This window comes from Acipenser ruthenus, chromosome 18 (assembly GCF_902713425.1).
Source record: "Acipenser ruthenus chromosome 18, fAciRut3.2 maternal haplotype, whole genome shotgun sequence".
NCBI classification, from domain to species: Eukaryota; Metazoa; Chordata; class Actinopteri; order Acipenseriformes; family Acipenseridae; genus Acipenser; species Acipenser ruthenus.
The window spans coordinates 13,866,784-13,881,890 of record NC_081206.1 but is presented as its reverse complement, the minus strand read 5'-3'; the positions used below and the strand labels follow the sequence as shown (position 1 = coordinate 13,881,890).

At 41.1% G+C, this 15,107-nt stretch overlaps 1 protein-coding gene across 2 annotated transcripts in view; it reads left to right on the top strand.

Moving 5' to 3' along the window:
• LOC117422011 (sushi domain-containing protein 6-like) overlaps positions 1–15,107 on the top strand; it is a 47,623-nt gene that overhangs the window by 20,329 nt on the left and 12,187 nt on the right. For both annotated transcript variants that reach the window (XM_058991240.1, XM_058991239.1), the window contains exon 3: positions 10,995–11,189. In XM_058991240.1, coding sequence (XP_058847223.1) covers positions 10,995–11,189 — 195 coding nt within the window. The remainder of the gene's footprint in view (positions 1–10,994; positions 11,190–15,107) is intronic.

Below are 15,107 nucleotides of genomic sequence, written 5' to 3'. Positions count from 1 at the left end.
AAAGGTGACGGTCTGTAATAAACTGAAGTGTGAGAAGGACGGTAACAAGCTGATCAGATACAAATGTCTGTAAGTCCAGAGCTGCTGTATTAACACCAGCAGAAAATGAAATAGGAAATCGTAGGGGGCCTAAATAAGGTTTTCAGTCAACCCAGTTTTTTTTTTCATCTGCATCTATCCCATATGTAATAGATTTGGTTGTATTGTTAGCCGTCAGTAGTTTAATGATTATTAATTGCACAGCAGCTTCCCTAATTAGATGATAAGCTGATATCTCTTTAGCCAAAAAGTAGACATGGCAATTCAGGACGTTACCGTGTTAAGAAGCAGTAAACGTGTCGTGAGTTTTGTATTAAAGCACGGTCAGGTGTTGCAGGAAAAGAGGGTTTAGTTTGAGGAACAGTAAAAGCAGAACGCATAGAAATACTTGGGACTGTAATTAGGAAGTTTATAACGTACTACTGAAGTAACTGCCGAGTTTAATTAATAATAATTTAGGGGATTAAATTAAATCTAATGCAGCTGACTTCATTGCAGAAGAATACCTGCCATTCGCTGCAAATGGAAAATAATTGTTTGGAAATGTCTAAAACAGGGGTTCCCAACATCATTCAATGAAGGACCACTGACCTCATATAATCCTCCCTCCAAGGTCCATGACCACACATTCGCACACAGCTAACCACACTTTATTTTTTCACCATTCCAAAATTCTTTAAAATAAAGACAGGAGGTAGAGCGTTCGGCTGTATGGCTCTAAGCTGTGGAAGGAATTGCCGTTCCTGTTAGGAAAGCTCCTACTGTAGCAATCTTTAAAACTAGGCTGAAGACACATTTTTATAGTTTAGCATATTTATCAAATTGACTTTTTAGTCAATGTCTTTTATATTCTGTGTTTGTGTTGTTTTCACTGTTTTTTGTTGTTTTTTACTGTATTTTTTGTATTTATACAACAAATTATTTTTTATTGTATTTACTGCATTTTCTTAGCTGCCTTTTCATTGTAATCTTTTGATGTTCTGCAGATGTTAAAGCGCTTTGTGGCAACTTGTTGCTAAAGGCACTATACTAAATAAAGGTTTGAGTGATTGATTGGCTTGCCAGGAGATCAGTCCAATATAGAAAAAAACAGTTTGGCTTTGTTTTTTCTTAACTGTTTTACAAGCCACGAAATAAAGCATGAAGCAGAAGTCATAACTAAAAAACTTTAAATACAAATAATGTACAAAATTGAAGTCTCGTGTGAAACATGACCCTTCTTTTCCAGTACCACCCTTTTGAATTTGGGGTGTGGGCTGTGGTAGCAATGGGAAGGGTCTGCTGCAGGGGATCATTAGTTATCCGTCTGCTGTGTTTATTTTTGATCATGTTCATTTTGGAAAAGCATGCCTCACAGGAGTACGTCAATCCAAACATTGTACATGTTGCCAAAGCCAGTCGTCTCCAGATTGGGAATTTCTCAGGATCACGGCATTCAAGCAGAAACATGTCGGGGCAAGCACTACGTTAACAAAGCTTCTCTGTTAACGTGTCCCTGCCATGCAGGACACACAGCTCCATCTGAACTCGTCCTCCATCTACCCTGGGAAACACAGCACTGGCAGTCTTATTCCATGATCCTCTATCTACCCAGGGAAACACAGCACTGTCTACCCAGGGACGCACAGCACTGTCTACCCAGGGACGCACAGCACTGTCTACCCAGGGACGCACAGCACTGTCTACCCAGGGACGCACAGCACTGTCTACCCAGGGACGCACAGCACTGTCTACCCAGGGACGCACAGCACTGTCTACCCAGGGACACACAGCACTGTCTACCCAGGGACACACAGCACTGTCTACCCAGGGACACACAGCACTGTCTACCCAGGGACACACAGCACTGTCTACCCAGGGAAACACAGCACTGACAGACTTACTCCATGATCCTCTATCTACCCAGGGACACACAGCACTATCTACCCAGGGACACACAGCACTGGCAATCACAGCACTGTCTACCCAGGGAAACACAGCACTGTCTACCCAGGGAAACACAGCACTGTCTACCCAGGGACACACAGCACTGTCTACCCAGGGACACACAGCACTGGCAGTCTTATTCCATGATCCTCTATCTACCCAGGGACACACAGCACTGTCTACCCAGGGACACACAGCACTGTCTACCCAGGGACACACAGCACTGGCAGTCTTATTCCATGATCCTCTATCTACCCAGGGACACACAGCACTGTCTACCCAGGGACACACAGCACTATCTACCCAGGGAAACACAGCACTGTCTACCCAGGGACACACAACACTGGCAGTCTTATTCCATGATCCTCTATCTACCCAGGGAAACACAGCACTGTCTACCCAGGGAAACACAGCACTGTCTACCCAGGGACACACAGCACTGTCTACCCAGGGACACACAGCACTGTCTACCCAGGGACACACAGCACTGTCTACCCATGGACACACAGCACTGTCTACCCAGGGACACACAGCACTGTCTACCCAGGGAAACACAGCACTGTCTACCCAGGGAAACACAGCACTGGCAGTCTTACTCCATGATTCTCTTGGTTCAACAACAAATGGGTTTTTTTGCTAACAAGAAAACTTAAATTTGTAAAACCGCTCACTGAATTCAGTGGTAAGCTTACTCAAAAAATACCATTGAAAGGTAATTTTCTTCCCTGAAAGGCTGCGTGATAACCATCTTCAAAGTTGGAAAATGAAAGCGGTCTGGCGACTGAATGTCTTCCTGAAACACGACCAACTTCTGCTTGAATTCTTTCACATTTTCCCAAAGATCAACAATTAACATTTGTTTTCCTTGCAGTGCTATGTTAATATATTCAGATGTCCAAACATATCCGTAAGAAAGCATCTATTTTTTGACAATGTGTTGTGCCGTTGTAATATATTGCACTGGTTATTGTTGTTAAGAAGCATATCTTTTTGTTCTTGTCGTTGCATTTGCACAGTAGTCTAGTAACCTGGTTACATTTAAATTGTATACTGGGCTTGCGCTCATTTGCTATCTTATTTGATGTAGGTACTTAACAGAAAAACAAATGCAATAAAATAAATATAATTTCCACTTCATGGGCAACCTCACAACATGCTTAAGGTCACGTAGCATTTTGAGTCATTTGCCTGTTTTAGTCAGCAAACACTTTTACATTTGTAAATCTGTCTATTGCTCATCTGTTTTGGGCTATACTCAGCCATGTTTTTCCCCCCAATGTATGCACCTTTGTTCTAGGGATCTATCGTCAAAGCCAAAAAATATATATACTGCAAACATTTATTTCTTAGTGTTAAAAAAAATCCACTTAGTTTGCAGTTAGTCCCACAAAGGTGATTTTTTAAAAATAATGTTCACAATGTCTCAGAGTTGACTGTGTAGGGTTAGAAAGACATAGGCCTACACAATACAACTGCATTTATTGCAATATTTTTGTCAAGTGCTTCTCTGCCTGCAGCTATTTCACATTGAGTTACTCTCTATTGAGTAGTAAATGCAGTTTTATTTAATTCCCTTTTTTTTAATGATAGCAACACAATGGACAACCTGTTTGTACTCTTAAAAGAGGATGTTTTCAGCCAGTCTCAAGAACTGGGAAGGGATGATTAACCCACTCTGCTCACTGATTGCAAGCATTGTGGATTTACAAACTGTTGCATCTGTGCATCCATCCTGTCAGCGTCATAGGATTGGTTGACATGCAATTCCTTTTTAACCATTAGGATGCTCCCCCAGGACCAGCCGTTTTTTGGCTGTAGTTGACTCTCTTCCTATAAAAATTCACTAAAGGTTTTTTACAGGAGCATCCTGGAATTGGTGTCCTTTTTTCAGAACACTCTGGGGAACATTATAAAGTAGTTCAGAAACCATATAACCTTTCACTTTTTTTAACACTGTGACAGGGAACCGGGTCGCTGGTTCCTGCGCAAGTGTGTGCCTGTAGAAAATCAGCTGCGACGCGCAGTTGGAGATGCGTTGCTAAGCAACCAGTTGAGTGGCAGGCTCGTCCTGCGCTAAAGTGATCGGGAGGTCTGGATTGGCTGGGGGGCGTGCCTGGGGATGCTGCGCAGAGCTCAAAAAGCGGCTGCGCTACAGCTCAGGGCTGCTGCAAGGCCATTGCTGTACAGACGGGCGCTGAGTGAGCGTTTGTTTACATCCAGGAGGGAAGCGTCCGCTCTGCGGGAACAACTACTACGGAGCCCTTTAACTGCAAGACGGGGCCTGTGAAGGCGACTGCCCAGCCAGGACCGTCAGAATGGCCCGGAGTCGCTGGGAGGCCAGGACTTCAGAAATAACACAACAGAAGTAGGTCAGCTTAGGGGAGGTGGATCCCAAAACGAGAGTGTTACCGTAGAGTAGTAGGTTCCTGGAGCGGGATGTTCCTTTTAGTGGGACTAGCGCTTGTCATTTTGTGTGGCAAACTTTTATTTTTAGCTTTTGTTTCTTTGTTTTTATTGCTTTATTAAATGTGACACGAGGTCTACCATCGCTGGTACCCTAGTGTCAGCTCGGTGTTAAAATTAAATCTGCGCGCCTGAGCGGCATATCAACACCAATGCTCTGTGTCTGTCAGTATTTTCCAGTGACTACCCGCACATATAACACTTCACCCTGTTACAAACACAATATATATTTTTTTTAATTATGTATTCTGCCTAGAGATACATGTATAAAAACACGTTATTCTATGACCCGAGGGACCTTGCAATACTTTCTGAAGGTTTTGTTGAAAAATATTGATGTTTGGGCAAATTACAAGACATTGTTTAATCTGAGTGATTGCAATGACATAATACACATTTATTCTCAGGGTCTTAAGCAATAATGGACACTACTCTCAATTTATTTTCTCAAAATAAATATTTATAAATAAAATAATAGTTATTCATTTTATTATTATCAGTAATAAGGGAAAAAATGTACCTGATACATTTATGCTTATATCCACTAATTGATATTTATAAATGTTAAAACACATGAGACAGAATTAATGTTCTAATATAATTAGAAGTCAAATACATCAGATTTACAGTGTTTCCCCTTTTTTTATTAGCTCTAAACAAGTTCCTGTGACCTTTTGTTTCTGCCTGGCTGCTATAAACTGTCTCCACCCTTTTTACACTAAATCCCCCTCTCAGTGACGTCACACGAAGAACAAAATATGACATGTGTTTCAAGCCTGTACTGCAGAGTACAGTGGCCCTGTAAGTCATCAAAACAAAGTGCTTTTTACTGTGTTTACATGATCACGATCCTAGAAGCCCACTTCAGTATAATCGTGTTAACACGATCCCAGTCCTTAAAGGGTCAACTCTTTGATATTAGTGTTATTTGTGTTAGAAAAGGGTCCCATTGTGTAGATAACTGGAGGCAGAATTTTTTCACAGGGATCCACTACTGACTTTATGAGAAAAGTGAAGACATTGAGAAAGACTTGTCCAAATGTTTGCCATAGAGTTGAAGTTTCTTCACAAAAAAAGGTAGTTTTCCTCTCGAAACCATTGTGTGGTGAGCACATAGTCCAGGGTGTACAGCAATACATTTGATGTCTCTGTACTAGTCTAAGTTCTGGTTGCATTTCTTTCCTGTATTCAGCCTGCCGTACTGCACATTTTGAACGCTGTAGCTGTGATCTGTATTGCACAAGGAGTATCACATTTTGAACGCTGGAGCTGTGATCTGTGTTACACAAGGAGTATCACATTTTGAACACTGTAGCTGTGATCTGTATTACACAAGGAGTATCACTTAGGGATGCAACCGTTATGATTTTCCCAGTCCGAAATCAAACCGAAACTGACATTTGCATAAAATTCCAAATCGAACGATACTGACAAAAGAGAAAAAATTTGGTTTTAGTTTGTTTTTTTTGTACAGTGAAAGCGTTGACATTCTCAGCACGAAGCGGCTGCATTTTCAGGAGCTCATCACACACTTTGCTGCATGCAGACGGTTCATATTAACATCCCTTAATAATCTGAATATGGTAGCATAAATGAAAAGTTATGACAAGACTTCCCTGAAACAAGCTGTCAGAGATGCATTTCACCTTGTCACTCCATCCAGCGATCTGAGACTACGGGGAGCTGAAACAAGCTGTCAAAGATGCATTTCACCTTGTCACTCCATCCAGCGATCTGAGACTACGGGGAGCTGAAACAAGCTGTCAAAGATGCATTTCGCCTCCATACAGAAGATGTGGCACCGAACATGGCGATGGATCATTATCTGCCCTGAAAATGGTGACGGTCGCATCGATCTTCTGGACGTCTAAATACAGTTAAATACTTGTACCGAATGCAATTAAGTACTTCTAAATACAGCTATCATTCTTCCACATTTTTCAGTTGTTGATCAGTGCACTGTAGAAAAACAAAAACATGGAGGTAACAGGACTTTGTGGACACCCTGTACATTGGTATGAGTTATGCAGTACCACTGTATTGAGCTTATTTGTCACAGCTGAAAAAATGGTATGTGTGTAATAATGGTATGTCCTGTTCCCTTGGCTGCACAAATGCACTAAACTTTCATTTCAGTTTTACCGAAAGGCGATTCGACGTCAAAAACAGCTGAAAAAGTTGATAAAAATCAAACCAATCATAGTGACTTGCATCCCTATTATCCGTTGTTGCGCTCGGTGCCTGTGATGAAAGCGCTGTATGTGTTCATGCCCACATTTACAGTAGGGTCATCCCTAGTGGTGTCTTGGCAGTGGAAGTGAAAACTCACAGTTTTTTTAAACCTGTGATCTTCAGTCACACATTTCCAGTTCCTCATACTGTAAATGACATGGGTTTCTTTATTCCTATGGTGGAAACTCTTTAGCACAAGCCTTTGCAAAAAGACAAGATACATTGTGCTATCTGGGGTACCCAGTTTGTTTGTTTGTAGAGCACTTCAATTATGATTAAACCTGGTCTGGACATACTTTAGCTCAAGCTATTGAGCCTATCTGAATCTGGAGCTGCTGCCCGTCCATCTGCTTCACATTTGGTACAGAACTGTATTATATGATTATCTTGGATTGTCTTATATTGAGTATCCAATAAAAATATACCCTTTCTGGCAGTAATCTCACAGTACAAAGCTGCTGCAACATATCTTGGAGACTATTTAAGGTACTTAAAACTGCAGGCTACATGTGTCCATGTGATTGACCCAAAATGGCTAGATCTGCTATAGCTTAGTCTCCCACACAGCTTCCCAGACCCTCTCTAGACCCTGCCCCTGCAGATGCACTCTTGTGTCTTTGTGGCTGGATTACTGGAAAGTCTTCCAGAAACCGTCTTCAGGCACATCAGATATCCCTCCTGCTCCGTTGGCTGCCTGTGGCCCAGAGGGTATAGCGCAAGATCCTGCTGCTGCGCAAACTTCAAGCTGATTTCTTGGTGACCAGGCTCCTGTATCTTTCCAATCTGGTACAATGTTCCAGGCCACAGCTTGTGTTCTAGGAAAGCAGCCTGTCTCTGAGTCACTGCTGACTGCACTTCCTTCAGGAGCCTGTTCACTTGCGTTGCTCCTGCTCTTAGGAAATACAAGCTAATCTATTTTGTTTTCAATTGAATACCAAAGTAATGACTTTGTTTTTCCAGAGCTTGCAGGAAGTGTTTTTTTTTTTTTTTAAACTCACCAACATTCCTAAATGTATATGGGTACAACAATAATAACAAATTGCTGCTCATAATGTTTCCCTCCAGTCCCTCGGCTCTAACCAATAGGTCACTGTGACAATCTGTAATAGTGTACAGTTCTATACAGTGCATTAGTTTGCTCCAGTGCTGCAGCTTCATGATCGATATAAATCAGAAACCAGGGCAGGACTATCCGGAAGCAGTATCTTTTGGATTGTAGCAGTGGGACCCCCTGGGTCTCCCTTCTGGTGTATCTGCAGGATACAGTTACACTGGGGCTACAGAACAATGGAGCTGTTCATTCTCAGAGAAGCTGAGAAGGCCACAGGGGAGCTCTGAACCAGGGGCACAGCAGGGGCACTTCACAGTAACACAGTAGCCCTTTTACAGGAGAAAAAGGTTGTTTCTTATTTTTCAATAAGAAACAACCTTTAAACTAAAAGCTGCTGGGAATCTTCCACCATGTTCAGGCTGTAAAAACGATGCAAGTGGTTACTGTAGAGGATTAAATAGAGCACTTTATCACCTCCTATAACTTGCAAGAGTGGTTATCCCCAACCCTTCCAGTCCTTTCGTACATGGCATTGGAGATTGGATCAGTGGTGTTGAGCAGCAGTGTTGTCCTACCACAGTGTGCCTGTAACGATTCCTGACTCGTACAGCTGGATGTTATTTTCCAAACACAGCCCATGCTGTCATTTTCTGAAGCCTGCTCTCTTCAGCTGGTGGTTTTCTGTGTGCTGTAATTATCCATTACAGGCTACAATAGGTGCTAACACTTTGAAATCCACTGAATAACTCTTGTGGGAAATGTACGTTTTTGATGGTATTGGAATCTATGTCATGGTGACACATTATTAAATGCTTTTTGGGCATTTTGTTTTATATTGCTGTCAACGTAACTAAGCCAGGTCTGTGCAGAAGTAGCCTGAATGAGGCAACCTTTAGCAGGGTTTTACTGTACACATGTGGAGTTTTTCATTTCTAAGTGTTCAATTGCATGATGTCTATGCTTCTATATATCTAGCACCCATGAACTGCTGACATCCCGAGATCCATTTGAATGGGTACAGGACTGAGCGACTGAACCTTGAGAGAGAGTACTTTGTAAAGAGAGCAGGCTGAAAACTGTGCATCATGGCAGCTTTAGTAGTGACAGCTATAGAGGATACAGCCTGCCAGGGAACTTCTGGTGGTAGGAATCAATGATTTGAATCTAATGGCAGTTGGCAGTCCGATTTTGTAATATTGCATTTGGTCTTTTTTTTAAGCAAATCATACTGTAGATAGATATCTATTAATCTCTGCTTAACCCAGAACCCCATTACTACCCCATCTTTCCTCGTTTGGTCTTTACGAAACTCCTACCCAGAGTAAAGCTGTCCATTACTTGGTGAGCTCAAGAATGTGACTAAAGACTGTACTATACTTTTACCCAGGTAGTGGACTGCTCTGAGAATACAAAAATAACTGAAGTGTCATCTATCTCTCAGCTTTTATTGCCAATATTTTATTACTGCGTGCAGACACCTGGATTTTATTGTGCTGTAACTAAACTGTACTTTTAATTTGAGGCGGGAGTGTAAAGTGCAAAGTTCTGTAAAACGTTTTTAATCGTATGACTGGAAGCAGTGAATCCGTTTTTAATCGTATAACTTGAAGCAGTGAATCCGTTTTTAATCTTATGACTTGAAGCAGTGAATCCGTTTTTAATCTTATGACTTGAAGCAGTGAATCTGTTTTTAATCGTATGACTTGAAGCAGTGAATCAGAGATTTCCGTTGGGCTTCGGAATCTCCAAAGGGTTTGGACGGCAGGAAGCTATTTGTGCAGTAAGGTTCATGCGTCTGGATTCCCATTGCCCCTGCCATTGGGCTGCTGATGCCTAGTCTTTCCATGTTCACTTCCTCAAGGTTGAAGATGTTGAAAGAATGAGAGCAGCTCCGTTGTATGCAGATCAAGTGCATGCCCAGGGACCTGCCTGGTGAGACCGTTTTCTTACCATAAAGCTTTCAAATCTCCCACATACCGTAAGGCAGGGTTTCCCACACTTTCTTGGCTAAGGCCCACATGACATTAGGCATTGTGACTGAGGACCCCCGCTCAGCATTTGTGTTTCGGTTTTGATCCCGTTAGTGAGAGAGTTTGCTTGTACTGGTGAAAGTACTGCTGCTTTCATTACGTTCAGAGTCAAATCTCAGGTGTTTGAGAAGCCGCTCCGTACTGTACTCGGGTTACACTGTCTGACTGCAAAAGAAACATAAACCTGCCTGGAAAGGGAAGCTGTGGTTTGTTTGTTTTATTTATGTAGGGGGAAGAACATATCAAGAACAAAACCATACATTGGCAGCAATCCTGCATTTATTTCTTTTTTCTTTATTTTTTTAGTGTTATAATTATAGTGCCTTAATGTAATTGCCTATTTTGCTCTCCTTAAAATCAGCCCCTTCTGTTATATAATGGTACATACTGTTAGCGCAGGCACAAGTGCATCAATGTTGCATTCAAAATAACCCCAAGTGTCTAACAGCAGCTTGAGAGAATGTGCTACCCCTAGGAACCCCTGCTGTAAGGCTTCTGTACAGTGTTGTTCTAATGCGCTATATTCTCTCTCAAATTCAAATTCAAATTCAAATTCAAAAATGCTTTATTGGCATGATGAGAGCGCTCAGGTATTGCCAAAGCTTTTATAATACAAAACAGAAATAATAAAACAGAAATACAATTACAGAACATAACAAACACAAAAAAAACATTGTTCCCTTCCCTTTGAACAATATAACTCCCTCCCTCCCTCCCTCCTCATCACCAGTAACCCATGGTCGTGCATGCAGGGTGTCACACACTGTCCCTCAGGTTGTGGCAGGCAGACACATACTGTGCTGCTAGATTTGCAGTTCGCTCCTCCTCTCCTAGAAGGATGGGGATTTTACTCGAATTGGAGAGGAGGTTAAACTCTGCCATTTGTTTTTTGAATTGGGGGATCTCTCTCTCTCTCTCTCTCTCTCTCTCTCTCTCTCTCTCTCTCTCTCTCTCTCTCTCATCGGAGACTGTGTTGGAGCATGTATGTGTTTAATGACTTCTATTCAAAAGCTTTCCAAGCACCTCTGAATAATAATACTAAATCATGCACTTGTATTCTGGAGCAGTGGAATGAAGTATTGAGGTGTTCTTGAAACTGAATCCTCCAAAAATACATATTGTTGCTTTCTGAAGAAAACATGCTATTAGACAAAGTTAACCCACTGTCTCCAAGTTGCATTATGCCACCAATACAGTCCTCAAAGTCTTCCCCCGCTGGGCGCTTTCTGACTTTCTTTGTGTTTGTTTCACAGGGTGTCAGCCGCCGTTTGAGCCGGAGAACGGGGGGTACAAATGCCACCCCTCACCTTGCCTCCAGCTGACGGAGGGCACTGTGATCGAGTATTTCTGCGACGAGGGCTACACGCTGAAGGAGGATTACAAATACCTAACCTGCGAGAACGGAGAGTGGAACACTGCCACGGAGATCAGCTGCAGGCTCGGCCAGGGTCAGTGCTGCTGCCTCTCACTCTGCTTTTACCTTGCCTTTGTGTTGCCATAGCAGGGATATACAGTAGAGAGAGTAGAGCAAGAGGGCATAAGGCAAGGCAAAGCTTAAATACTGCTTGTCAGAGTCTCGTTGCAGTTTTTGCTCTGATAAACTCTAAATGTTGTGAACATGTGTTCTGCAGAGACGTGTCATATTAAAGTAAATAATATGGGGTGTCTATTTACTGTACTTATCATGACAAATCTCTACAGTGAAGCCGGTTTCGTAAAGTGGGATGGAAAAACTGTATGCAATGAATACCTTAGCTTTTGAAAATGCTGATTTAAGGTCTTTTCACAGCAAGCGTGTCGACATCTGGTGTATTTTGACGCAGACAAGTTTTCAATCACCGAACACAACATCTTCTTAAAGTTATATTGTTATATCTATCAGCACTAAGCACTGTAACAGCAGTACTATCTCATGATAACTCATTACTAGGGGTCTACTTAAATCGCAGTAAATTTACATATGTTTCACGGGTAGGTTATGGAATTAGGACTTCGCTGACCTGTTTAAACATTAAATAAACCTAAGTAGACAATATTTCAGAGCACTATAAAAGCCTAAAAATAGTGGTACTTGCTTCCTTACTGAAACAGAGTGCTGTCATGTGTTAAAGGCAAGCATGCAACATCCCCCAGCAGGTGCTGCCAACATTCTCTGTCTGGTGTGGACTTGCCCATACATTGAGACTGCACGTCAGCATCCACTGCATTGGTTGGAAGTGTAAGGCAAAGCTTTGCCAAGTTATACAGATGTGGAAATTGATTAGAAACAGTTTCAAAACTCGGTTACCCAAGGGCATATGGCATTCTTTAATAAAAGCAATATATTTATGCAGCACATTCATTGTCATGTTATTTGTCCCATCCAATAATTAATTTTATTAGTACCGAGTCAAAAGAAAGAAAACGTGCCTATTCGGGTCTAGAATTCTAACTGCGTTTTAAAAAGCAAGCAGCAGTCTGTTTGAAGTGAGGTGGCTGTGCTGGATCGTACCTGTATTACTGACAGAACCGTGACTAGGTATTTTAGCGAGGTGTCTGTGCTGGATCGTATTTTAGTGCCCGGGGCGAGCAAGAATATTTGAGCCCCATACCGTTTTTTTTTTTTTTTTTCTCAACATTATATGAGTTAGGATATGTATATGTATAATGATATATGATATGTATTGTACGTTGATATCAATACTGCTTATTATTTTTGGTAAATTTGTATTGTTAATAAATAAAAAAAATAATAATAATAATTGCTGCAGTCGTATTTAACCCTTTTGCCTACGCAGAATGACAATAATTAGGCATGAATATGACAACTTTCTGTTTTCGCGCTTGTAGTTTGGTAACTGTAAATCAGAAATAAAAACCCAATATATCAACAGAAAGGCATTAAGTAGATCTTTCCATAATATGTTTTGTTGTGGGATATATTATATTTTTATCACGTAAGCCACGCCTCCAAAAAAAAATAGAAAAATGTATTGTGATGCATGTATTTTACAAAAAAGAGCCAAAATGGCGGATGCAGACCAGCTGTAAGACAACTGAAACTGCCAAACAAGATGATGAGTATTTAATTTATTTTTTTATTCAAAAAGAAGAAACTTGCGAATACTGTATTGGTAAAACAAAAACAAAAAAACTCCTACCAATAAAACACAGATAAATGACTAAAGCGAAATAATTATCCATCATTTTTAACACATACAGAAACAAAGAAAACAGAGAAACTAATAATAACAATAAAAAAATAATGATCATATTGACACGACACCTTAATAAAATCCGATGCAGGCAGGTCATTTAGATTACTTTCATCTCCGTCTAGAAAACATTTTCAAAACAGGACATCAAATAAAATTGGGGTAAGATTGGGGTAAATAAATAAGGAGTATCTCAGATGTCTGTTCAGTATCTTGTCTCAATCGTCATCTCCTGCTCTGCAGCTGCACGCAGTCACACACACACACACACACACACACACATACACACACACACACGGGGGTGGGTGGGGGGGGGGGGGACATTCCGAAAGTATTGAGCTTTCATATGACTTGCACTTTTGGACATGTGGAACGGGAGATACAGACGTTTGAAATAGTTAAGTGCCAATCCCATTCCCCATTAAACGCGGCTGTAATGAAGGCATGTCCCACCCACCGCAGGCCTTACCTCCATCTGCATGTACAGTTTCTTTGGGAAATATCTTGACACGTTCATCAGCCGAAATATACTTTTGCTTTGTCATCCGTTTCTGGTATTTTACCTCCAATGATGAAAACTATATTTTGGCAACCTGAATCTAAACAATGCAGCACTGACTTTGTCCCACCCGCTACTGTGCAGTACAGGTCACAGAAAATTACCAGTACAGATGCACTGATAGGCTGTCATTTTTTGCCTAAGTGCAATGCACACAGGACAGTGAAGGAATAAAAAAAGCTTATTATAGAAGGAAGATACGTAGTCTGCGTCGCTTGCGTTGTGCAGTAGTTCATTTAAATGAGTGTTTTTTTTCTCTGTACTTGTCCGGTATGCATTGACCCCTAAAAGAGGTGAGTTTCGCAGTGATCCCTCAATTTCATGATTTCCACACAATCACGATTTAGGTAGACCCCTACTCATTAATAAAGTGCTATGTATTTTTCAGAAATATAAAATAAAAATGGGAATATGTTATAATTATTGAGTATGCATTCTACATTTTGTTAGTGGTTTTGAGTCTTGTTGTCTTTGCCTCACTGTAGAGCAGTCTTTCTTTACCGTACTTCTTCACTGTTAAAAGTGAAGTGCCTTCCTATTTGACACCCAGACATACAGTCACAGCAATGACCATTATCTTTATGTATAAAATAGTTTGAACGCTTCCTACCTGTTGCTGGTCGATTATTCACCATGCTGATATTTATTTATTGGTTAAATAAGTAAGTTGACTTTGGACACCCACAGATAAATATGGACAAAGTATTTTTTAGACACAGTGTGTTTTACACTACACAGCGGTTGTAAAAGCACAGTCTTTTTTAGACGCTGTGTGTTTTACACTACGCAGCGGCTGTGAAAGCACAGTCTTTTTTAGACACTGTGTTTTACACTACGCAGTGGTTGTGAAAGCACAGTCTTTTTTAGACACTGTGTTTTACACTAAGCAGCGGTTGTGAAAGCAGTCTTTTTTAGACACTGTATTTTACACTATGCAGCCGTTGTGAAAGCAGTCTTTTTTAGGCGCTGTGTGTTTTACACTACGCAGTGGCTGTGAAAGCACAGTCTTTTTTAGACACAGTGTGTTTTACACTACGTAGCCGTTGTGAAAGCACAGTCTTTTTTAGACACTGTGTTTTACACTACACAGCGGTTGTGAAAGCACAGTCTTTTTTAGGCGCTGTGTGTTTTGCACTACGCAGCCGTTGTGAAAGCCTCCATAAGATGTACAGTATTGTATGAAAGATACTGTTGTGCGGGACGCTGATGCTTGGACGGGGCATGCTTGGGATGAAAGCACCTCAACTGCTAGAGATGCAAGTCAGTCATGATCGGTTTGTTTTCGGTAAAACCGAAATGAGAGTTTAAAAAAAACAAAAAAAACATTACATTTGTGCAGTCAAGGGAACAGGACATACCATTATTACACACATGTTGTAGTTTTTAACTGTGAAACTCAATACAGTGTTATTGCATCACTCATACCAATGTAGGAGACGATTAGACACAATACTAATAAATATTCATTTTTTGTATTTATTATTTTCCCGGTCCGCCATTGTCGCTGTGGTCGGCTACAAGCGGCAGATCCCGTGTGAGTAGAGCTGCAGCTGCATAATATGCTGATTTAGAATGCAGCAACAAAGTAATCAGACAAACAAAACTCATTTCAA